Source organism: Pelecanus crispus, chromosome 1, assembly GCF_030463565.1.
Source record: "Pelecanus crispus isolate bPelCri1 chromosome 1, bPelCri1.pri, whole genome shotgun sequence".
Classification (NCBI taxonomy): domain Eukaryota; kingdom Metazoa; phylum Chordata; class Aves; order Pelecaniformes; family Pelecanidae; genus Pelecanus; species Pelecanus crispus.
In genome coordinates, this window is record NC_134643.1 from 214,431,607 (window position 1) to 214,456,032 (window position 24,426).

Genomic DNA, 24,426 nt, shown 5'->3' on the forward strand with positions numbered 1-24,426 from the left:
CATATTTCAACACACAGTTGGGGTACTTTACACCATTGGTTAAAACTCACATTATTTCCCATCATATCACTTCTATATTTGTAATAACAAGAGGGACACAGTATTTTAGGGATGTTTGCTCAAGACCCCTAGCAACATTAGTACAATTTATCAAAAGTTTTGATGTCAAACCCCACAAATGTCACAGCAGAAACCCTTGCTACCCAGTATCAAACCTTTATCATGATATTCTGAATATTCTGAACCCACAGTTCAACACTTCACAAGATTTTTGCCCTTCCTTTAATTAATAAATGCAGGTGAATTCTTCTGTGTCAGAGTCTCCTCCCATTGTCTGAATCCACACAGTCTCCAGCCTGGTAGGCTTCTCCTGCCTGTAACATCTAAAAAACTTACCAGAAACTTTTATGTGGCCCACAGGGAAGGTCACTTGCAGGAGCAGCCTGGAAAGCAGCTTTTGGGTAAAATTTATTTCTGTGCAAGATAGTACAAACCAGTGAGCCAAGTAAATCTCATTTAAACCTTATTTTGAAGTTACAGGAGGCATGTGCTCTCTATTGCCCAAGAGTGAATCCAACTTTTGCTTTTTAGGACAGGGAAAAGGATGTCACAGATCAAGATATTTTTTCAGTAGAACAAATATCCAGGTTTAGAATATCTAAAATCCAAAATAATCCAAGCTTGCAATAAATGAATGCTTCTCTCTTCTCCTACAATATTGTCCAACTGTCAGGACTGCAAAGGGATGACCTCTGCAGCCCAAGCCAAATCAAACCAAGCCAACTCCTATTTTTTACCTCTGTGCTGTCTAACCAAGTATTTACAGAATGTAGTACAACTCCATGTAATTCATTTAGTTCAGCTGGTTTCTCCTTGTAGTCTTCCTTTTGCTTTCTTTCCTTGTTTTTATGAAAGCACAGTTAAGTGGTCAGTTGCGCGTTTCTACTTCAGTGTTTTGTCTGAGCTGTCTGGTCCAACACATCTCGACAGGCATTGCAGATGCCTGTGAAAGGCTCCTTACTGTACTATTACCTCCTCAGCTCTGCCACCAGACAGTGAGGATATACTCTGTGCCCTGAAAAGCCTGATACCAGTAGAGTCCTTTCTTAGTTTATGTGTTTATTAAATTGTGTGACTGCAACCAACAGGGTGCTGAACATCTTCATTCTCAAGTCTGCTTGCTGTCTTGTTCATGGATTGCATTCAATTTCTCCAAATTGTTGGAGAAAAGCTGAGCAATGTAATGTTAACAAGGGATTTCTGTATCAATTGCTTCTTAAAATAATACTACTTACATATTTTTAGTATGTGCTGTGAGACTAAGGAGGAAAGGGCTGGTGTAGAGAACACAACAGCAGTGGGGAGGGTGCTGAAATAATGCCTCCCCATGGGCATTAGAGGCTGAGTGCCAGTCGAAGCCAGGCTATACATTCAAGAAAGCAAAGTTCACAATGAAGTTTCCTTCATCTGCATTTTTGCTGACACGTGAAACAAGGACCCAAGGGCCTCTCCAGACAGAATAGTAGGAACATGGAAAACTGGAACAAAACAGGTAGCTACGGCCACATTTAGCAGCAGAAAAGAGAACCTTTTGGTGCCAGGACATGCTTACTAGCACTCGTGATAACTTAATTAAGAAGTCGTGTTAGATAAAACAATGAGAGAAAAGAGAGAGGTCAGGACACTCTTCAAACCATGGACCAAGTTCCGCCTCCCTGCAAAGACAGGGGCAGAACTTGCATCTTCCTGATGCCTCTTTGCAGGGCCTGGCAGAAGACAACGCTGTGTCCCCCTCAGCAAAGCCCAGGGCTTGTCTGGCAGGGGGCACAGCATGAGTGTAACAAGCTAATCAGAGAGCCCTAGTCCTTGCACTGTGGGCTACTGACCTTTACTGTTTCCCAAACTGTGGGATACACCACAACATAATTTGAGGATGATTTGTAGACACAGGCAATTGCATTTGCGCTTTCTCCTGCTCACAGAAAGAAAACAGGATGGTGATACCCTGTCCACCTGTTCTTTTCCATATGTGAGTAGGTCTGTTTAAAAACGGGGATGCAAAACAGGTTTTCACTGCTCTTGCACAAGAATAATGTGAAATGAGCAGAAGAAGTCCACGAAGGTTTTTGTTGGCACCAATCTTCCCATTCTTCGGAGCCGCTATCTGATAGCTGGAATATGGCAGGCCCTGGATACTCTGTTATTCTTTCCCACGCTGCAAGATTTGGGCAGTAAATAACTTAAATAAATGCCAGAAGTATAATTCTTTTTGACTTCATCTGATTTAAGGAAGCCTTTCCTCAGATAATTCCTCCCAGGCATGCTGTCCGAGGCAGGACTAGTCCCTGGTGGATTGAGCTATTCTGACCTCTGTAGCTGGCTCCATTTCAGCTTTCTAAAGGTTGCAGATAAAGAACAGAAGAAACAACTCACTATATCCAAGTGCAGTTGCACCTTTGTTTGAGCTCAGTGAGATGCCAGGCTCTCCTTGGAGGGCTTGTGCCATTATACAGTGGCAGTGGCCTTCTGCCACCTTTGATTAACCTTTTTTTTCTGAAACTAGATAAAAAAAGTAACCACCATGCATCATTTCCATGACTAGTAATGCTACCAGAGGGGCAGTGAGGCAGCAGATAAATTCCCATGATGGGGATCTGGCCAGGCAAAGAGCTAAACTCTGCAGGGCTGAGAGTGGAAGTGGGTGAGCTCTGTCTAACTCTGTTATTCCTCAGAGAAGAGGTATTCAGAGCTTCTGGGATACCTGATAAAACCACATTTCTTCCTACATCTTGAGTTGACTGTGAAAAATGAGGCAAATCCTGGGAGTGCTCTTCAGGAAACCTGGTGTTTTCACATTTTAATGAAACTGCTGTTGGCACAGACAGATGAAGGATAGGTAGATTTGTCAAACCCTCAGGCTGCTGTGGCCACTGGCATCATTTATCACATTCATCAAGAGAGCGAGAGGGGATGGCAGGATGCTAAAGTTTATGTCAATTCTCACAAGTTAACAGCCATCAGATTAAGTTGGTTTATAAGAAAGACAGCAATCATTATAAAAGGAGACAGCCCTTCAGCAGGAAGAGGGAAGACCACTGTTGAGGTTGTGTGCTAGGGACTCATTTAGAACCGAGCAGATGGGCAGTCATACCTGCTCCGTTGAACCCTGTGTTGTGCTCTTGCACCAGCACCATGGGCTGTCACAGTAGGGAAACGATTTGTTGTCCCCCCCCACACCTTCTGCAGCCAGTGACACTTTGTCCCCAGCCCCAGATGCTGATTTCGGTTAGCATCAGTCATTGTCCTGGGACAGCCAACTTGAAACAAAGAGATCCAGTCCCACCACGTGTCCCACCCAAGGCTTTAATCTACACAGAGAGATACAGGTCAGAGCCATTCTTCACACATTGCTTTTCAGTATTCAGCATTGTTTTCCATCAGAATTCAGAGCTGTTGGTTTAGAAAGCAGATCCCAGGAGGCTCCAGTTTAAGGATGCTCGTGTTCTTGCTGTGTAGTCTAAGCAGGAGGGCCTTGATCTTAATATGTGTCTCTGACAGTCATGTCGCCCATGTTGTGCCCATTTGTATTCAAGTGTTTGGTTCCAGTGATGTGGTTTTTCTGTTGTTGTTGTTGTTCTTTGTGTTTCATTATTTTTTCTTTCTTCATTAAATATTTTGTTCAGGTTGCCTGCTCCCTCATACCCTCCCACAGAAAAACTGGCATTTTATGGTGTTTGCTTTGCTTTCTTTTATTGCTTGAGGAAAATTTTCACATTATGTCATCATCCCTCTTTTTTTTTTTCCATTTTTTGTGGTTGTTCTTTAGAAGTGACACAAATGTGTTTAAACTGCAGACAATTAATAGGGAGGGTGAATCCTATATGAGGAGGGATATGGAAGGTGCAAAGAAAACCTACATAAATGCCAGTGGGAAAAGCTGAGGAAACTAGAGAATAGCCTGGAAATCAAGAGGGTAAATAAATTACAGTAATTGCCTATAGAATTTTGCATTAGTGTTTATGATCGAGACGAAAAGGCGCAGACTGTTTTAGTGTATTTATTTCCATTAGACCTGTTAGCAAGTAATGGTTTTGCAAATGCAGCACTAGTGTCGACCTGATCTTACAGTGACAACACTGGGCGGGTTCAGGTCGGGAAGATGGCTTTGTTCACACAGCGTCCTCGTGAGCTAAACGTCCCTCAGCTCAATGTCCCTCAGCATGGTTTATCTTTGAAAACAAATGGTGGCCTTTGAGAATAAATATTCCACACTTAGCTAGTTCACTTGGCAGTACTCCATGCGGTCTTTGCTGCCCAGGTCTCCCCAAGCTTGGAGACCTCTGGACCACACTCCTCTGTATGTTGCCCACATGCCCTTGGGTTAGCGGGACTGTCAGAGTTGCTGCAGGGAGGGAAACATGAGGATGAGGCGTAAGGATGGTATGGCAAAAAAGACACATGTTATATGCAAGCTTGTTATATGTAAGACTTCAGTGTCATTTTTAGCACTGCTCCATAAACTGGACATTTAAATAGAACCACATATGTATGAGACTGCCACCTATTACTGAATTCACCCAATACTTCCTCTTACAAGACCCTGGTTTTGATTGCTTATAGTTTTTCTAAGTGGGCTGAAATTTTCCATGCTCTGTATCAACAACCTCAGGCTAGATAATTTTTGGGAAAGATAATAAACATATGGCAACGAGACAAGAACATTTAAATGAATAAAGTATACATATCCACAGATAATATATGCCCACACTGAAGATACAGACAGATAATCACAAGTGTTTCATTCAGTCAGTTTAGGAAGTTTTCACTGCCTCAGCTGGAAATTACCACTCCTTAGTGGAGACACAGAGCCTGTGAGCATGCACGTACCTTGTCCTGAAGTACTAGGCAAAAGAGGTCCACTCACACCAGCTCTTGTTCTAGCTGGAGGAGTGGCGGTTTCTTAAACCTCTCTAATTTGGTTTCCTGCAATTGTGTGATGATAAACTAAAGGGTTTGGCTTGTTGCAATGTGGGTATTGCATATTACAGCCACTGGAAATGATAATGCTAAAGTAGAACAAATCAGTATGTGTCTGATCTTGTCAAAAACCTGACAGGAGTCTTCATCATTCATGCTTATTGACATACGTATTTCAATATAAGTTAGAGCACATGAGGCATTTGAAACCAGCGCTCTGTACAGATCTCAGGACAGTCTTTGCCCAGGTATATTAACGGAGGCTCTTTGCTAGTGTCTCTCTGAACCAAGTAAGTATCTTGTCCAGAAGTTGTACACTGAGGTCACTCCAAGCCAAGGGTGCCACTGTGCCCCTGTGGCTGGATGGAGACCTGGGAGGAAATTCTAGCCCCGCTGAAGTCAGCTGGAGTTTTGCCATCGACTTCGATGGAGCCAACATTCCTCTTCTGATGCAGACGTTTCACAATAACCTCCTCTGTTGAACTTTCAACACATGCATGTTATTTTCATTGCAAATAAACAAAATCTTTCTAAAATGGAGACCTTCATATATACATTATGCCAGAAGATCCCATTAAAAGTTCATCACGGTGCAACATGGTAAAATACTAACGCTCCATCCTTGAAGTCTCCGGGAAAATTTCTGACGTGAACAAATCCCCTTTAGGTCATTTTGCCTGAATATACAGCCATCAGATGTACAGCGGAGGGTTTATTATTTTTGCAGAATGCACATGCATTCTGAATTTGCCGTGCTCAGAAACGGAGACAAAACGTTCATCTGTGAGCTTGGCTTTGGGAAAAGACATCTCTGTGTGTCCGGACATGGGCGCTGGTATAGCGCAGACAGGAAATCTGCCAGACTGCCTCGGCAGGAGGCTGCCTCCAACACGTGCAGCAAGGAACAAGAAACTGCTTAATGATTAATCACTGTCAACCTTTGTTCTCGTTAAAGACTTGATTGTCGGACAAGGCTCGTAATGAGGCACTGTTCCTGGGTCTGTTGCTATGTGATTGTGCAAGTGGTGAATCTGAGCCTCGGTCCCTGGGAGATGCAGCTCCCATTTTGACCAAGTTTAAGGAGTTGGAGTGGGAACGTTGTAATAAGAGTGCCTGCTAGTGGCTATAGAGCTGTGCAGCTTTCTGGCAAGGGTTTATGGCAAGGCTGCAAATAAATCACTAATGGCTGAAAATCAGTTCACAAGGATATCTCAGGAGTGAGCAGCTTTCTTGTCGGTGCTGAGAAGGCAAAGTGCTAAAAAAGATTTCTATTAAGAACCGCACAAATAACTATCTGTCAAAATCTTTCTTGCTTGTGGTTTCTCACGGGAAGTGGGGATTGGCTCCTTTGAGGTATTTGATCACCCATTTTTACCTAGGAGATTGTGCACAGCGTCTGTTCTTTACTCTTTTTCCATATACACTTCTGCAATACTGAGTAGCAGGAGAATTAGCTATTTCTGAAAATAGCTGAGGTCTGAAAATATTTCTGAGGTCCACCTGACTTTCAGTATGTGCAGAAAACTGGCCTTTTAAAAAGCGTGGCCTCCCTGGGTCTCCCAGTGAGAGCTGCAGCAGTTGGGTGTGCTGAAGTACATATCCCTTTGCATCTTGAGTATCTGCTGCATCACTTCATATCCAAACCTATCACTCCAGTGGGTGACTCCCACTCGTGAGGCTGCAGGTATCAGGTGTGTGCTCCCTACTGTCATGATCATTTCCAGCTCTGTAGTATCTGAAGGGATTCGTCCCTATTTCCTCTTCGAGCTCCATTGTTCAGTTTGTTGGAGTGACACAGCATTTGCTTCTTTTCCCTGGTTGGATGAAGGCACAAGTATTTCTGGCAGACAGCCTGGGCTTGTGAAATTGCAAATGCTAGCATCCGTGATTCCTTGTGTATGTGCCTTGGAAACATGGTTGGCCCTGAAATTTTTGTCCTGAGAGCTCAGATGTTCACAGGAGAAAAACACAGAAGATGGTCTCATGTGGCTGAGCCAACTTCTTACAAACCCTCCACAAAATTACTGAAGGGAAATATTTTGCAGTCTTCACCCGGCTGTATCTCTGGATGTTAGACACAGGAAAAACAGGTCTTGGGATCTTGCAATATTCAGGGTTTTCAAATGCTGTTTATACATATGAATGTGATCTTGCTGGAATGCATAAAACTAGTCTCTGGCAGGGTATTAGGAGAAATTCAACCTATAGCAGTATCTTCTGCATGATTAACTTTAGAGGCTTTTAGGTCACTCTATACAACATCCTTAGAAAGCGATCTGCTAGTGCTTGGCAGATCAAGGGGTGTTCACACTCGCTCTTCCAGGCGTCTTACTCAGGTGTGACTACAAGCATATAAAGTTAGGAGTGTAAGGGAATGTTGCTATCATCAAATCTGGGCTCATAACTTAGTTGCCTAAATTAGACCTCTAGAGCCTAATTATACAGCCCTGTTCGTCTGTATAGTGAAGGGTGAGCTCCAGCAGGCAGTTTAGAGAGAATCTGATCTAAGTTTTTGGTTAGAGACCTAAACTTAGAGGAGGCTCACTTTTACGCTGTATGTTCCAGATATGCAAAACTGTTGAATGAGTTTGAGGTGCTCAAGAAGACCTTTTTTGCACCCCTATTGGGCTGAACAAGCAACGAGGCAAAGGAGAATTGGATTGGCTGTGTTTCTGCCCAGTCTGTGTTGTTTCCAGCACTGATACGTAGGTCAGATCCTCAGCTGTTGCAAATCAGCATAACCTCAGGAACTACTTGGGGCTCTCGCAGTGTACACTGGCACCAAAAACAGCCCTCCACGCTCCAGTCAACAGTGGGAGTTATTCCTAAAAATACAAAAACTCTTTAGCTTTTTCACTATAGCTAAAAGAGTTCTTACTCGTCCAGCACTCTGCCACGGTCCTGCTGTAGTTTTGCTTTTTTGTCTGAGGCAAGGACACGGGCAGGGAGTGTTTGAAGTCCCGATGTCCATGGGAACCCCAGTGTTTAGCAGAAATGGGTGTTTCTGCTTGCATTAGATGTAGCAGAAAAGAGGTGGCTCAGAAGGGGGCTGGCAGGTGCTGGGACTGGCAATTGGATGGAGCACCCCATGCTTGGCTTCCTAAAGTTGCATGAAGGAAGAGCGACAAAGCTGGTGAAGGGTCTGGAGCACAGGTCTTATGAGGAGTGGCTGAGGGAACTGCGGCTTGTTTAGCCTGGAGAAAAGGAGGCTCGCGGGAGACCTTATTGCTCTCTACAACTACCTGAAAGGAGGTTGTAGCGAGGTGGGTGTCGGTCTCTTTTCCCAAGTAACAAGGGATAGGACGAGAAGAAATGGCCCCAAGTTGCACTGGGGGAGGTTTAGATTGGATATTAGGAAAAAATTTCTTCACCAAAAAGATTGTCAAACATTGGAACAGGCTGCCCAGGGAAGTGGTTGAGTCACCATTCCTGGAGGTATTTAAAAGATGTGTAGACGTGGCGCTTAGGGACATGGTTTAGTGGTGGACTTGGCAGTGTTAGGTTTATGGTTGGACCCGATGATCTTAAGAGTCTTTTCCAACCTAAATGATTCTATGATTCTATGAGTGAGATCAGCTCTTCTGAATAAAACTGGTACTGCTCCATGCTTGGCCCCAGGGGCCACTTGAGAACTCCAATTTCTGGCTGTGGAAAGCAGCATGCCAGCTGAGGCTGTGGAGGTTCACACAAGGGGGTCACAGGGGTCTGGGCTTTGCCCAAAACAGTGTGGCAGGACTTCTGTGAGCCACTCCTTGGAGTACTCCTCCTCCTCCTGCTCAGTGCCCAGGGTGGTTTGCAGCCAAAGCATAATGCCCTTGAGAAACTCATAGTGTCAGGACAGCCACCAGTCCCTGATTTAAGAGCAGGAAATCCACAGAGGTGCCTTGATCTCCACCATCCTCACTCTAAATAGCCTGTGATGCCAATTAATGCAACTGAATCAAACTGCTCCTCAGTGGGAATGACATGCACAGGTTGAACAAAACTTTACACAGCATCCATTGCTGAGCAGGTTTCAGTGAGAGAATTTGAAGCCTTTTACTTTTTTCTTTTAATTCATTGTTTCTTTAAACCAGAACTAATGCAAAAGGAGAGCAAAAGTCAGCACTGTCACTCCTGAGCTGACACTGGGAACAGAATGAGCTGCCCCACAGAGGAACAGAAAGGTGGAAAAAATCTGTCCCGCCCTCACTTTTGAGGGAAAATCTGCAAGAAGCAGAAGCCCATCCTGTGACACAGATGCCAGCACTCCTGGCTGGGAAGCAAACAGCCTCTGAGGGCATTGTGGTTGAGTAAAAAATTGATCATTGTTTCCCTTCTGTCCCACCAAAATTATTCATCAACTCAAGGCATTTGCAGGAGAAAGAGGCAAAAGGTTTGCACATCCTTTTCCAGCCAAGTGTCCCTAAACCGCTCCTGAACTAGGAATTTAGAAACGCAAGTTTGCAAAAGGCTTTCAGGGGCTCCTGACAAGCTTTGGAGAGAAAGGGAGAGGAGAGGAGAGGAGAGGAGAGGAGAGGAGAGGAGAGGAGAGGAGAGGAGAGGAGAGGAGAGGAGAGGAGAGGAGAGGAGAGGAGAGGAGAGGAGAGGAGAGGAGAGGAGAGGAGAGGAGAGGAGAGGAGAGGAGAGGAGAGGAGGGCAGGGCAGGGCAGGGCAGGGCAGGGCAGGGCAGGGCAGGGCAGGGCAGGGAAGGGAAGGGAAGGGAAGGGAAGGGAAGGGAAGGGAAGGGAAGGGAAGGGAAGGGAAGGGAAGGGAAGGGAAGGGAAGGGAAGGGAAGGGAAGGGAAGGGATTTTGGAAAGTCCTTATGTGTGTTAGAGGGCAAAACCTCCCTTCATCTCTATGAACACAAGTCAGCTCCAGCAGGGATAGTGCAAGGCAAACTCAGTCTTAAATGTTTTGATTTACTGCTAATTTAAACATTTGAGCATAATGTTCTTTGTGATGCTTATGAACAAAACCTCAGCTGTGCTACCAGCTCTGAGGAGATTTCACTGCTTCTGACACTCTTCCTGCTTCTCGTAGGTTTTATATTTCACTGTAACATCAGAGAATGGGATGCAATGTGCCTGCTTTGCACCTAGAGCACCACTGTGCTGGAGTTTCGGCACCAGCAAAGCAGATGGGGTTTGTGGTGCTTGGTGAACACTAGCTCAGCCCTTGCCTGCTGCCCCTGCCCCAGCTGGCACCAAGGCATGTCCCTGCAAGGGCTGCAGCTCGTCTGCGTGGCTGGAGGGATGCAGCGTGCATGAGAGGTGGCAGCAAGTGGAGCGGGAGCTGGGGGCAAACCCAGACTGACACTTGTACCTGTCAGAGGTGTGATGCTTCCAGCCCATCCCTAACGCCTGGCTGGCTTGGGGATGTGCTCCCCCGTCACATCACCTCTTGGGAGGCAAAGTGGGGAGAGGGTTACCTTCCCCATGCAGGGAAAAGAAGGTGTGTGTCACCGTGCAGGCAAGGCACCATGCAGGCAAGATGCTGGGCAGAGGCTCCCATGGGCGAGGGGACACGTATGTCCCACTCCGGGCTTTCTTTGGTCAGGTGTTTCTAAAGTTAAAGTGCGTAAACCGCAGGCATGGGAACCGAGGAATGAAGTTCAAAAGGCCACCAGCAGCTTTAGATATGTGGAATCGTAGTAAAGCTGCGGCAGTAAAGCCAGGCTTAGAGCAGGATGAAATGGTTCAATGAAAGCAGGGTAGCTCCAACCCAAATCTCCCGTTCCCTGGCAGGGATGTCGGAAAGCGTGCTTTATCTAAGCACAGGGGCAGAGCCCCACGTCCCTGGCAGCAGTGTAGCCCTTCTGCCTTCTGATTTGCAGTGATGCAAGCGTGGGGTGAGAGTAAGGCTCGATAGCACCAGTTCACAAAGGGTCAAACTGCCGTGCAGCTGATCCCCTGATTTATTAGGAAACTGGTCTTCCTTCTCCCATCACATCACTGCTGATGGACGATCAGCAGGCAGGAGAAGTAACACATCGTAGATTCATAGGCTCACACTAACATTTCATGAACAGCAGAGAAAGGACCAAATGCAAAAAAAACCCAAACTGGCTCCAAGTTGATGATTTATACTGTTTTCTCAGGGCCTGTTTGCCAAGCAGCTGGTGTTTTGTGCCAATTGCTATTACAGAAGAGCTTTCTTTGATAGGTATCTTGAATGGACAGTACGCGGTTTATCTTAAAACAAAATCCCTCCCCACAGCTTATATGGGCTGGCAGGGGATGAGGGAGAGAAAAAGTTGGACTTTGTTGGGGGTTTTTTTTATGCAGGACTATGAAAGCGCATTTGGGGGAGCCTGCATTATCTGTGCAAAAACACAACAGATGAATTCTATTAATGGATGTAACATGTGGCTGGGCTCAAGCTAGAGTTGTCATTTGAATATAGAAGTCAAAGCCAATTTATTGAAACATATTTTTCTTTTCAAAATATTTTAAGAAAGACAAAAAAGTTTGCGCAACAACTTGGCAAACAGATCTGTTGAGAGGAGGTATTTTCTATCTTGCAGCTAACATAAGGGCTGAAAAATGTGGCAGTGCCGAGCAATCCTGGATTCCTTCTGGAACTGAAAGAAAGTGTGCGGGATATAATTGTGTGAGAGCCCAATAAATTTTGAAGGGTGGGTTTGTAACACTGCCTTGGGGGCTGCAGGTGGCTCCAGAAGAAAGTCATGGGTTTTATTTCAGTAACAGACGTCAAATACTTTATCTAGCTAGCTACACACTCGTGTGGCCCCATCTAAAAGCCACAGAATTATTTTAAAATAGAAATACCCATAACAATCATTGTGTTTCTTCCATGCCAGATGGTAGAAAGATAAGTTGGATTAGTTTGTAGTGTGTGTGTGTCTGTGGCTGTGTTATTGTTTGGGGGAGTGTGTGCAAAAACTAAGGCACAGAAATGAGCTTTCCTGGAGTTTGCAAAGTGATGAGCTTCAGTGCTCCACTGTCTTCAGGGCGTGAGTTGGCTATGCCTGGCCAGTCCTTGCTTCGCTGTTGGTCAGCCCGTATTTCCCTGGATGCCATGGGAGGCAATGGCCATGGAGGAGAGCTCTACTTAGGTAACAGACCAGACCTCGGGACTACACCTCAGTATTGAGAGAACCGCTGTATAACAGGGAGCACCAGTGCTGCTGTTGGGGATTCCTATGTTGTGGAGCAAATACACTGATATATTACGGTTATACAGAATTAAGCGGTTTGGTTCCTAGGGTGAATTGCAACAAAGTGGAGTCAGAAAACTGATGTTTCTCATGACTCTTGTGACCTTTCCAGTGTCTCCTATTTTCTTTGCAGCTGGGCAGCTAAGGAATACCTGACTATCAAGTGATCCAACATAGGCTGAATACTTTTGTGGGATAACACATTTGTGTGTGTGGACTGAGAAAACTATTTCCTACATTTGGTAAAGGTCCAAGTACCAAACAGTGGTGGAGCAAGTAGACAGAAAACATATTGCTGTCAAGGCAAACCATGGGTAAAAGAAAATGAGCAGCATATTGTCATCCCATGTTCATTCTCATCCTGTATGTGCGTGGTCTGAGTTCCCAAGTACCTTCCTTGTTGCTCCCTGAGATTACTTTCTGCCATTCCTTTCTCATGAAGCTGCACACAGGGAAGAGGAAGCAGAGCTAGATCCACCACAAAGACCAGGGAGACCCTAAAGCCCTCTTCAAAGTCCTGTCCAGTTACACATTTGTTTTACCAAGGAAGTTGATAAACTCTAAGCCTATTTAATCCTGCCGCTAATGGGAGACAATTAGCAGTCTCTCAGAGATTGCTCTTGTCAGGGAGGTGACGGGACAAATGAAAGCGGCACCACTCACCCTACTGCAAAGTAACAACTTACCTCTTCTGTATTTTCTAAGAATAGATGCCACTTCTAGCAGTGAGTCTGTAACTTCTTGCTGCTGCTTGCCAGATGGTAGGAACCAGCAGACGCCGAGTTTCTTCCCTTGTGGTCAAACAAACTGCCATACGGCCCGATGCAAGTTTCCTGAAAGATCCCAAGGATGGTTCCATTACTTCTGTTAACATTTCCCAAGCTCCTGGTACAGCACTGAGGTTTTCCACTGGAACCACCTGGCATGTTTTCAGAGTCTTCCATGAGCGATGAAGTTACTCAATCCACTCCTTATTTTGTCAAAGCCTTTGTATCGGTCGCTGGTCCTGAGAGTCTGTGGGCTGTGTCCCGTACTTGAGCTAATTGCATAAAAAGGATTATTTCCTTTTCTTGATGCTTGTTATTATTTTCATCCTTCACGAGCCATTTCTTCTGTTTCAGGATCAACACTCTGTGGTAGGCCAGGGAGCTGGCCCCACTCCAAGCTCCAGTTCTTGCTCAAATCCAAACACTGGAAGTGGTTACATGAACTCATCCCAGCAATCAATGTTGAATCAGCAACTGATGGAAAAGAAACAGGCTCTGCAACGGCAAATGATGGAGCAAAAACAACTCCTTCTACAGCAGCAGATGTTGGCAGAAGCCGTAAGTTTTCCAATTCCTTATTTTACATGGAAAAGATTATCATAGAAACAATAGAAAAGAAAGCTAAGACAGAGGGAAGAAAGCCCCCAAAACTTTGAGGTCATTTTGGCAATGCCTAGACCTTCTAGAGGGTGCCTCATATTTTTCAGTATTTTGCTAAGCCTTTCTGAAATCTTCTTCAGTTTATATGAAACAACTCAAATATCTGAGCTACTGTGGTTTCATTATGAGAACAGTCTAAGCATATGCTTAATTTGAGGCATAAGAATATTGTTAGTAGTTTGCTTTGCAAGATAAGCTAAGGTGCACTGCTACGCTAGTTCGACCACAGAGGAAAGTTGAATTCCAGGCTCTGCAACCTAGACAGCATGGTATAAAGTGCCTGGGTGTAAACAAGGATCAGGTACATCGATCTTAGTATTCAACACAAGTTTGTGTGCTTGGGTGGGATCATACATGAGTCCTCCTTTCTCTGTTTTTCTTTTTGCATTTCCAAATATTTGTAACCAGTTCTTCTCTCTCCCTTGGTGTCTGAGAGACCAGCTGGGAGTTTCTGGTCATTTTATGAGGCGTGGGGGATATTTGTGGTCTTGTTGGGAGTGATAAATACTAGAACCCATCGGTTTTGTTCCACTAAACTGGCATTGCCATTGATAATGCACAAACTGATTCAGCTGAAGGTGCTTCATGGCCCATCACCCATGGCCAGTGCAATGGGGGGGAGTCCCCGCTGCCCAGACAGTAGCACGTGCCCTCTGTATCCTCGTACTCTCCATTCCTTCGTAGTCCTGCTTCCCAAACCATGCAGAAGAGAGAAGTCCTAGAAGAGGAGCTGAGCTTGGCATGTCCTTGGGGTAGGCAGAAAGCAACACAGGTGCCCTGCGGCAACTAGGGAAGGGCTGCAGGGAGGATTCTGGGGAAGGGTGGGGGTGACACCACCACCTGCTTTGCTTCCCCCAGGCTGCAATGACAGCAGACCCCGAGCCTGTGGCTTTTTTACCTCAACCTGCATCTCTCAGCCTACAGGGCAGACCCGTTCATGCTGGCCTGACATTCTGAATCCAAAACTTTCTTTTCTCTATAAAGATGTAGACTCAGAAATACTGACACATTTAGTGAATACCATTCAGTAATTAAAGAACAACACAGAAGTGGTAAAACATTCATGGTTTTGTGGGGATGTTTTAAAAAAAATTATTCAGTTTTTTATAGAGAATAACTTTTTGTTTACAAATTTACTTCCATTCCAAAAGTTTGAAATTAAGGATTTCATTTGTCCTATGAGGGAAATATTTGTTGACTTTTTAATTTATGCAGAAGAAAACTGAAGTTTCAAGTCAGCTCAAAATGCTGCAGTTTTATGTCAGAATCTTTAGCAGAACAGAAAGTTAATTGCTCATGTAGCTTTTCTTAAAAATAAGTAAAATAAAAATCAAAATCACTCTGTAGAATGTAGTTTTTTGATCTGCTTGCATTTGCTTTTGTATCACATTCATAGAAATACGCACAAAGCCTGCCTACAGTTTTTACATGTATTGCAGGGATTTCCTGGGAGATAACTTGTCCATCTTCTTCATAAGGGCTCAGGTCGAGTGGTATGTTAAAATGAGCCTTATAAATCTTAATCAGACCCCTCACTCCCAGAGTGCATTACAGAAATGCCTAAATACCGCAAGAAAGGGTCTTATCCCAGTGTTTTAAAGTGCTCCTGGCAGAAGAAAAAACAGATTTTTTGCGAGAAGGTCTGTGTGTGTGCTGTTTTCAGGCAGAGGATCCCCCAGTTACTCCGATGGACATCCAACACCAGCCAGGGCCTGACTCTTTTTCACACTGACACCCAGTTTGCCATTCTAGCAGCCAACCACGAAAGCCAGACACATTGCAGAGAAGGGGTGAAGCCTGCCCAGCAGCTGCCCAGTAAGCATGACTCCAGGAGGCACACGTGCACCGGCAAAGCCTTACCAGTGGCTGAGGTGGTCAAACCCACATTTTCCTGCCGTGGGGCCATGTATCCCGAGGATTTGTTGCTCGTGGGCAGGCAGTAGCACTCTGGAGGCATCAAGTCACAGTAATGCTGACGATTTGGCATTGACTCTGGTGCCTGCGCTTTCCCGATCAGAGAAGGGCAACAAGGCTGGTGAAGGGTCTGGAGCACAGGCCTTATGAGGAGCGGCTGAGGGAACTGGGGTTGTTTAGCCTGGAGAAGAGGAGGCTGAGGGGAGACCTTATCGGTCCCTGAAAGGAGGTTGTAGTGAGGTGGGTGTTGGTCTCTTCTCCCATGTAGTTAGCGATAGGACGAGAGGAAATGGGCTCAAGCTGCGCCAGGGGAGGTTTAGGTTGGAAATTAGGAAAAATTTCTTTATGGAAAGGGTAGTCAAGCATTGGAACAGGCTGCCCAGAGAGGTGGTGGAGTCCCCATCCCTGGAAGTGTTCAAAAAATGGGTAGATGTGGCACTAGGGGACATGGTTTAGTCTAGTCTACCCTTGATTGGCTTAGAGTAGACTTGGTAGTGTAGGTTAATGGTTGGACTGGATGATCTTAAAGGTCTTTTCCAACCTAAACGATTCTATGATTCTATGATTCTATGAACACAGGGCAGTTAGTCAGATTTCAGTTCAAGGACTTGGATTTCTATCTTCCCTTCACCAGAGCTGTGTCTCTGCAGCCCCAAAATAAAAAAATCTCCCCCACTAAAAGGCTTTTTCTGCAATCTTTCCCCGCTGTCCCTCCCTCAGTGCTTGCACTCTAGTGTAAGAGGAATGAGAGCATCACATGCGTGTATGGGGAAGCACAGGGCAGTGGTGAGTGGCATGAAAACCAACCAGCCCAGCACATCACTGTCCTTGCTAAACCTTGGCTGTGTGTCCTGCTGGCATCCCTGGTGAGGAGAGGCACCGGGGAGGACAAAGCAATGGGTTTTGCTGATTTTTGTGGGAGCTCCTCCAGGGTAGGAGGAAGGACAGAGTGAGGGATGGGCATGGCTGGGGTTGAGGATGACAAGCTGAAATGCCCTTCACCATCTGTGCACGCTGAGAAGTCAGAATGGGTGAAATGGGTTGATGAACACTGATGCAGCCAAGTGGTGGGTGTGGACCTTGTAGGTCTGGACCTTCGTTGCTCCACAGCTGCATTCTGGCTCTGTATTTGGGTTAGACCTGGGTGTTTGGTCTGCCTCTGTGCTTTTTCTGAAAGCAAACGCAGCTGCACAGACAGGGAGCGAGCCATGAGGAACCATCAGGGCCCTCAGTCTGATGAGCATGGTGAGCAAGATGGTGCAGACATCGGAGGACACTGTGTATTGTAGTGCAGGCATGGCCAATGTTCGCAAAGGCTGAGCAGCTCTCAGTGATTTTAAGGAAAGTTAGACCAGACTCAAACACAACACAACCAGCAGAAAGGTTTCCATACAGCCTTCAGTGGATGATGGCAGATGTTCACAGCTGCCTCTCCTGTCGACCAGACAGGGTGAACGGAAGCCACACTTCAGCTTTGTACATACTGAGAAAAGAAAGAGGCGGGCAAAACACAGAGCCACAAAAGCATAATGAAAAGCAAATTAATATATTTCTACTCTAATCCTCTAGGAGAAAATCACTCCACAAGATCAGCTGAACAGACATTTGACACGACCACCACCAGATTATAAAGACCAAAGAAGGAATGTGGTCAACATGCAACAAGCAAATCAATATCCTGGTAAGTGTCCATGTGCTAAATGAAACTGTTTCCTTCCTTCCAGCTGGAAGACCATCTAGAAGAGCCATGTATGCACTGATAACAAGGGCCTGATTTTCTGGGTATCCACTTACATCACCACAGAGGCAGTGAGTGGTGGCTCCTGCTCTCCTCTGCTATTTACCTTACTGCCCCCGCCACTGAGAAGTGCTGGTACATGATCTGGAGACCCAGCTGGTGGTTCATCCAGGCTGATGCTGCATGTCTCAGGCACAGGGAAGGAGGTGGCCCTCCCATTAGCACTGCCTGAGGCAGTGCACCCAAATACTTGATACAAAGGTGTCACTATGCAACCTCACTCTATCCAGATGCTTCTCTCATGTATGTGGTATATCTTGCTTCAGAGACTGAGATAAGAACCATCCATCCCTTTGAATGGCAGTTCAGGTACAGTGTGCGAACCTCATACTGATTTTTAAGTATCTCTTATGACGGCAACCAGAGCGATCATCTGAACTTTTGGTCTGTTTAATATGCCACAGTCATGGCCTCAGTGCTGCTCTACAAGCAGCATTTCAACAGATCAGTCAAATAGTAGGGTCAAAGCCCCTGATTTCAGCCAGAACCGCCCAGGGGAGAAAATGCCCAACACTTCAGGACTAGTCCTTGGTTTCAGCTCTTGAGCCCTCAACTTCTTGGAGAGTCTAGTCTTGTGAGCACAGGACTGCCTGTTTGGGTTTTCATGCTGTTCACCTTGCTGGTTAGCTGGAGGCTGCTCTGAGAGCAAAGGAGTAAGGAAAAGATGCTGGGGAGAGAGAGGAGGTGGGGGGAAATGCAGCAGATGGGATCAAAGGATGTTCTTTACACTAAAGAGCATCTATGCATTTAAATATAAAAAGGATCCCTTACCTTCTAGTATATCTTTGTATACAACACACTGAGAAGAAAAAAAAAAAAGATGGTTTGGTTGGTTTGGTTTTCCATAACTGTTGACTCTGCAGATTCAGCCAGGGATCTGAGTCTTTCGTTCCTACCTGTCCTTTGTAGCAAAACTTTTTCAGCTTCTATTATGTTTTTAAAGAGTTCCCAAATGCAGCTCGCTCACATGCCACCCCTCTGCCCAGCGTACTGGCCATGGCACCAACAGCCCGGCTACGTGTGGAAGGGCCGGGTTGGGCTGCTCAGGCAATGTTCATGCATGCCTTTGCTTTGTTTACAAGTTCTAGCAGCGACAAGCTTGCTGCAGTCTGGATACTGCTGCTTTCTAACGGGCCTGAGTATTTATCATCTTCAGGAAATTTGCACAAGCATTCCTGATGCCAGCATAATGACCCATGGTGAGGGCAGTGCCACAGGGCAGAGAGCGCCCTGCTTGCTGGCTTGGTACATCCTGTGCTCATAAAACAAATGCATTGACAACCCCAGCAGTTTGCTGGGGAATCCTGTGATTTGATGTGTTTAAAAGCTTATTCCTGGAATCAAATGATTAACTGAGATTCTTGGCTTTTACTTAAAAACAGTCCATTTCTAGCCTGAGAAAGAAAATGGAAATGACTGCAGCCATATCTGTGAAAGGCTCCAAAATAAGTAGATCGCCATTGTTATGTGGCTCTTCTTGTTCTTAATCTGATGAACTTCTTGCCAATCTCGTGGTATTTGGAGTCCCATCTCCTGCATTTGAAACATGTGGCATTGGCAGCACTTGTCCATTCAAATCTCAAGTTCCTGCTGAGTGATCCCAGGGAGGAGAGCAGCTTTTCACGCGAGCCTGGGAGAAAGGGCTGTGCTGGGAGCTCGCAGCAAAGCTACCAGATGGAGCAACTAGGAAATTCTTGCATAAGGAAGTAACAGCAGGAAATCTGTTCCCTTTTTCTGGGAATAGCTTTGCTCAGGTCAGGGAAGAAGAGACAAAAAGTTAAATAAAATAACACAGGGGCTTGGAGACACTTGGTTAAGCACTGTGTTATTCCTCTATGCTTTTCCCTGTGGTGCCATGTAACAGCAAGAAAGCCCCAAGACAAGAGCAGGTGAATCGGGCAGTGAAGGCATTTCTCCGAATCGCTGTAGCCTGGGGTGCCCAGCTGCTGTACGCAGCGCTGCTGGGGAAGAAATTTCTTCCCATCTGGAAGAAATCAGAAGGGAAAATATTTGCATTAAAAATAAAAGGATAAAAATAGCAAGACAAAGAAAGAGGAAGCTTCGTCTTTTGCATAACAAGTACAACTCATGTCCCGACCACTTGTGCTCTTTAAAGAGCGTGGCATTTGCAGGAGCCGTGTGATGGTAGCCCTGGGGGCTGCTCAACAGCTGGCAAGGTCACCACGGGAGGGGCTTCATCCCAGCAGCAAGTGAAGTGACTCCACAAACTTGTAGTTCAGCTGGAGGGAGAGAACCATCTCTCCCCACATGGCTGTTCCAGGTCTTGTGAAGTGCCACCGATTTCTGTGCCATTCGTCCTCTTTAGTAGGACCATAAGGGAGCAAAGAATCAGGGCCCCCATCTCTGTCATCCCTGCAAAATGATGTTGCAGTATTTCCAAACAGCAGTGAGCAATGCACAACCCACTAGAAAAGCCAAAGATGGGGCTAATCATGAGGTTGCCTGCTGAGCACTGATTTTCTCCTCTTTGTTTCCAGAGCTAAATTCAGTTAGGGGGCTCCCTGTGAGGACATGGAGGAGAATCTGATTGTCCCTGTGGGGGTAAAACCAGATGGACTCCTCATAGCATCTCCTGTCCCAGGGACTGCCCAGCTTGGGGACTGAATTTAGGTGCTTAAGTTAGGACAACGTAATTGTTAGGACAATTAGATTCTCTGTAGTCAAGTGTCTCCTGCTTAGAGCCAACTAGTGGAACAGCCTGCCTTCCAGGATAAGGTGAGCTTATTAATTGAGGTATCTATGTTTATATTGGTTTGGAACAAGCAAGTCTGGTTGTGGAGTCATGCTCAGTGTTAATAATTATTTGGGAAGAGATTATTTTTAAGTATTTAAGGAAAAAAGGAATCCTTTGCATCCATTACTACATGGAAATAGCATATGTATAAAAATAATGCAGAAAAGGCAGAAATATAGGATAACTTTTTCTTCGGTTCCAGTCTGAGGAAACTGAACATCATTATGGTGAAATTTCAACAGGAAGAGTATATTAAACAGCTGTTCCTAAACATAGACTTTTTAAATATGTATGCGCATGATTTGTCTTCAAGAGTTTTAAAAGAGCTGGCTGAGAGGTTCTCCAAATTCTTAATGTCACTTTTTATTTAGTCTTGAAACTCCAAGGAAGACTGCTAATGCCATGACAAAAATTAAAACAGTAAGTAGGTAATTGCAGCCCTAGTGACCTAATGCAGAGCTCAGCAAAAATACTGGGGAGCTGATACAGCCTGAATAATAAAGAATTTAGGAAGGGAATATAATTAATGTCAGGCAACATAGGCTGATGTAAAAGAATCTTTTCAAACTAGCATTTTTTTTTTTTTTCAGTTAAACCACAACTTTTGTTGACAAAGGTAATAGTTGTTCAGGTAATGTCCTTTAAAGCATCTGACTTCGTACTGCCTGTTTTGGTTAAGAAATCAGAGTGATACAAAATTAACATAGCACATAAGGAAATGGCATATAGGTCTCCAGATACCACTGCAAACAGGCTGTGTGATTGCAACCAAAAGGACAAACACAGTCTGAGATGATGCTGAACAAGAAAAAAAGCTTACTTCACATCCATGTTGGAGGTGTGCAAGACCTATTACTGTGACCAGCTGTGATGTACAGCCTTAAAATCAAATGTTGAAAACTGTCAAGTTCTGAAAAGAGCTTAGAAGGACCGAAGGACTGGAAAATATGCCACACACTGAGACTGATGTATTTAGAGAACGCTGCAGGCATGATCACAGTCTTGAAGCACCTGTGCGGTAAGGAGGAATTGATGATGGACCAACTAATAAAATTAATCACACAAAGTAATATATAATATTTGATGATGAAGTCCAAGTTAGTTAAATTCAGTCTGTTTTCATTGTAAGTATGAAGGATCAGAGCAAGGCAGTGTCCCATGTCCAACAATTGCTACTAGTTACTACCTGTGAAATAGCAAAGCTCCAGGGCTGTATGTTCCTTCTCTGGGAGAGGCTCAGGGAATTCCTGAAATGTGGTGGTACCTTGGTAGCAAGCCCATTCAACAGCTTTTCTCACACTTTGGGAGCCACCCACAGTAGTACGAGAATTTAGCTTGTACTATGCTATGTGGCAAAGGTTTCCTCCGCTGACCCACACATTGTGTGAAGAAACATCTCCTTTCATTTGCCTTGCACCTGACTTCTAGCTGCACTTCTTGCAGGGCTTGTACTAGAAGTGACAGTAGCAAAGGGAATTAAGCTGTGAAGCAGCTGATTGTGTGCAGAGTGGGGTTCTCCACAGTGCCATCTACACTGGTTGTGTTTAGAAAATGTTTGGTCTTCTTAAACCAATCTCTCGGGGATTAATTCAGAGCCTTGCACTGCATAGGCAGTCAGCCTACATTGCATAAATGACTTATTGTGGCCTCAAAATAGAGACTATGTAGCTGCAAATCTGCCGCAGAAGTGAGCTTGTGTCGAGGTTTGGAGGCTGAAAAGAAGAGAAACCTCTCTTCTTGTGATTCATTGGCAGATGTCAGGTACAGGAAAATCCTCCACTGGGCAGAATTAGCCACAAATGGTAGATTCATGCCAACTCAACACTTCTAGTTTTCTGATGTGCAAAAGGTGATGTTCACGTGCAGCAAATGCCTGCACAAGAGGTATCGTGTGGCTCCCTCATGGGCAAGTCAGCTTCTGCAGGGGCCATAGCCCAGCTGGGAACAGAGCTTAGAAGGGGCATGTGGGTGGCACTCGCCAGGCACGGCACTGAGCCATGTCCTTGTGCCTGCTTGGCCGCCACGTGGGAGGATAAGCAGGTCACAGACTGAGCTGAGCTGCCCTCCCAGCACCTGGCTGGGATGGAGGCTCTGCGTGCTGCAAATGTGTGAGGCACAGTCTTGGCTCCTGCTATATCTGGAACAGGCATTTCCAGAAGGGATAGATACCACTGCTGTAGGTATCTAAGAAAGGTGGAAAAGGGGCCTGATGATGGTGCCTATCACTCCCCATTGTCTCTAGAGGGAGCCAGGATGAGCCGTGCCCTGTAAGGAAGAAAAGTTCTGGATCTCTGCCTCTGTTCACTTAGACAGGCTTTGTCCTGTCCAAGGTGTCTAGCACTTCTGTAAAAAAGGGCAGAAAAGTTTTCTCTCCTGCCCTGTGGTTCTGTCTGTCCTTCTTTGCTCCAGTATTCCTCTTACAATGAACACCAGTTTTGGCTTATCTGATGTCCTCTGAAGGATGGAAAGACCACCAATGTCTTAATATAGACCATCCCACCCTTTGGATGATAGGCATCTTTAAGGCCTTGAGCAAGTTCATGCAAGTCCTCTTAAGAGCAAGGTATCTTCTGCAAGAAATTCTGCTGCTAGAAAACTGGATTTTTAACCTGTTGGTATTTGAATGACACCTCGCATTGATGCACTCATGTTTTAACACTTTTGTTTTCTCCTTTCCAGGTGGGTCACCAGCTGTGAGTATGAGCTCCAACAACATGTCCTTATCCAACCCAATTTCAACTCACAGCATCATGCCCCAGAGCTCCAGCCTCATGTCTACCCCCACTGGGACCCGAATGCCTTCTGTTACTGCCACTCGGAGTATGGGCTGCTATGGGAACCTTCCTTGCAACCAACAAAGCGCATACAATGTGACTTCAGGAATGAACCAAATACAGCCACACAGAAACCAAAATCAAGCCCTGCCCAGTCAGAATAACCCCATGATGTCTCGACAGCAAACCATGACACAGGGAAACAATGTAGCAGCTTTTGGGACAGGGTCAGTGGTCAACTCACAGCAAGTAAGGCCAAGCTTGAACCATGGAGCCACAGGTATCCCCGCGCAAAGGCCGGCCAACGTGATGATCACAGCTACTGCCACTGCCCAGAACTGGGTCCCACAAGAAGCTGCAGTGAAGCAGCAGGATGCACTGAAACCCACAGGGGTCCGTTTCCCCGCTGGCACCCCATATCCTAACCAGTCTTTGCAACGCAACGTAGGCAACCAGCATTTTCCTCAGCGTGCATTGGCACCTCCTAATCAGTTAACAGCAGGAGTCCAAATGAGGCCTCCTCTAAACCAAATGCACCAGACTCTAAATGGACAATCTGCTGGCTCACTACGAGGTCTCAGCATAAGACCTAACCAGCTGAGAGGACAGACTGTACCTGCCTTGAATCAGCCAGGAACAAGTATGACACCTCCATCATCTCTGCCATCAACCAGTTTCACATCTACCAACCAAAACTCTCGGGCTTACCAAGGAAGTGACCATGGTAATGACCTAGCGTTTGACTTTCTGAACCAGCAAGGTGACAGTATAGGACCTGCGCTCAACAGTGACTCAGACTTTATAGATTCTTTACTGAAAACAGAACCTGGTAATGATGACTGGATGAAAGACATCAACCTCGATGAAATTTTGGGGAACCACTCCTAAGCGACAGTACCAGGGATGAACCAGATGAAGAGGCAGTAAGGACGTTAGCTTTCTCTTTAGATGCCAACAACCTGCTTTATTAATTTACACTCCAGTAACTGGGCTGTCCTTTAAAATACCATGTAGGGCACCTGCCCTGTTTGAAGACTTGCTCTAGGAACAAAACTGAAGTCTCCCCCAATGAAACGGCAACATAAGTGATATTCATGCCTGCCATAAAGGAGTGAGAATGCGTGAAGGGTCTGTTCCCCACAATGGTGCCCAGTGCATTGCAAACCCATCAGTTCTTCTCATGGGGGCTGCGTGGAAAAAGGTGTTTAGTTTCCCACACAAGCAAGCACCAGACAGTGGTATGGGTTGTGGAACATCATTTCTCTGAGTGCAAGTAAGAGTCCAAGTGGTCCAGAGCTCTTCAGCCATCATGTTCACAACCCTTAACTTCCTCGGGACTACTCATCCCTGACAGCATCAGGCCCTGTGTAAATCTCATTGCGTTACAAAAACTGTTTATTTCTACACAGTACAAACTCACATCTGCTTTCCCGATGATTTTGGTTCAAACCTTCTATGTTTTTTAGCACACAAAAGGGTAAGTGGTCTCGTCCAAGGGAAGAAGGAAACAGATCATCCAGTGTGTTACTCAGTGTGCTCTAGCATTTACTTTCTCCCTTTCATCAGTGCTTGCAGCAAGTATCAGAGGAGGCTACTGTTCTGCCAGCAGCACAATCATTTG

General features: G+C 45.5%; 1 protein-coding gene across 1 annotated transcript in view; it reads left to right on the forward strand.

Annotated features, from left to right (window-relative positions):
- Window positions 1–23,693, forward strand: part of MAML2 (mastermind like transcriptional coactivator 2) — a 211,751-nt gene extending 188,058 nt beyond the window's left edge. The window contains 3 exon segments of the mRNA XM_075727657.1: window positions 13,259–13,462; window positions 17,048–17,159; window positions 22,711–23,693. Coding sequence (XP_075583772.1) covers window positions 13,259–13,462; window positions 17,048–17,159; window positions 22,711–23,693 — 1,299 coding nt within the window.
- Window positions 23,694–24,426: the final 733 nt, after the last annotated feature.